This window comes from Octopus bimaculoides, chromosome 9, assembly GCF_001194135.2.
Source record: "Octopus bimaculoides isolate UCB-OBI-ISO-001 chromosome 9, ASM119413v2, whole genome shotgun sequence".
NCBI lineage: Eukaryota > Metazoa > Mollusca > Cephalopoda > Octopoda > Octopodidae > Octopus > Octopus bimaculoides.
Genome location: NC_068989.1, coordinates 31,929,714 through 31,930,326, shown reverse-complemented (window position 1 = coordinate 31,930,326; position 613 = coordinate 31,929,714). Strand labels below are relative to the sequence as shown.

Below are 613 nucleotides of genomic sequence, written 5' to 3'. Positions count from 1 at the left end.
GTGTGTGTGTGTGTGTGTGTGTGTGTGTGTGTGTGTGTGTGCGTGTGTGTGTGTGCGTGCGTGCGTGTGTGTGTGTGCGGGCAACTACATTGTTGAATGAATTTAGTTTTAATAGGCTCCGCCCATTTTGCCGCGAAACATGTTGAAACTTGCTCGAATCTCAACTATAAAAGGTGACGACACGTAAAAGCACTCACTCTACTGTTTGTTTATCGGCTGACATTCGTGTTCTCTCTGTACATACACTAAAACAACAAATGGAAGACGAAACAAATTTGGATCATTCAGAATCAATGCTAGAAGAAAATTCTTTTTATTTACCAAGTGGAACTGATTTGGACACTGATGTGAAGGAAACAGCGGATATCTGTGTAAAAAACAACAGTCTTTTACCAATGATTAAGCTTGAGTTAAGATCTAAGTTACAACTCAAACGACACCAAAACGGTCAAAGCTTGGATATTGACGCTGAACCTAAACCGGAATACAAGGTATGTTGGTTTACGTAAACACATACATATATATATATTTACACACATATTTCTATCTATCTATCTATCTATCTATCTATCTATCTATCTGTACACACACATGCATATATGTATATATATAT

General features: G+C 37.4%; 1 protein-coding gene across 1 annotated transcript in view; it reads left to right on the top strand.

Annotated features, from left to right (window-relative positions):
• The first annotated feature begins 126 nt into the window (after positions 1 to 126).
• LOC106880978 (uncharacterized) overlaps positions 127 to 613 on the top strand; it is a 4,359-nt gene continuing 3,872 nt past the window's right edge. The window contains exon 1 of the mRNA XM_014931160.2: positions 127 to 491. Coding sequence (XP_014786646.1) covers positions 258 to 491 — 234 coding nt within the window. The 5' untranslated portion in view covers positions 127 to 257. The remainder of the gene's footprint in view (positions 492 to 613) is intronic.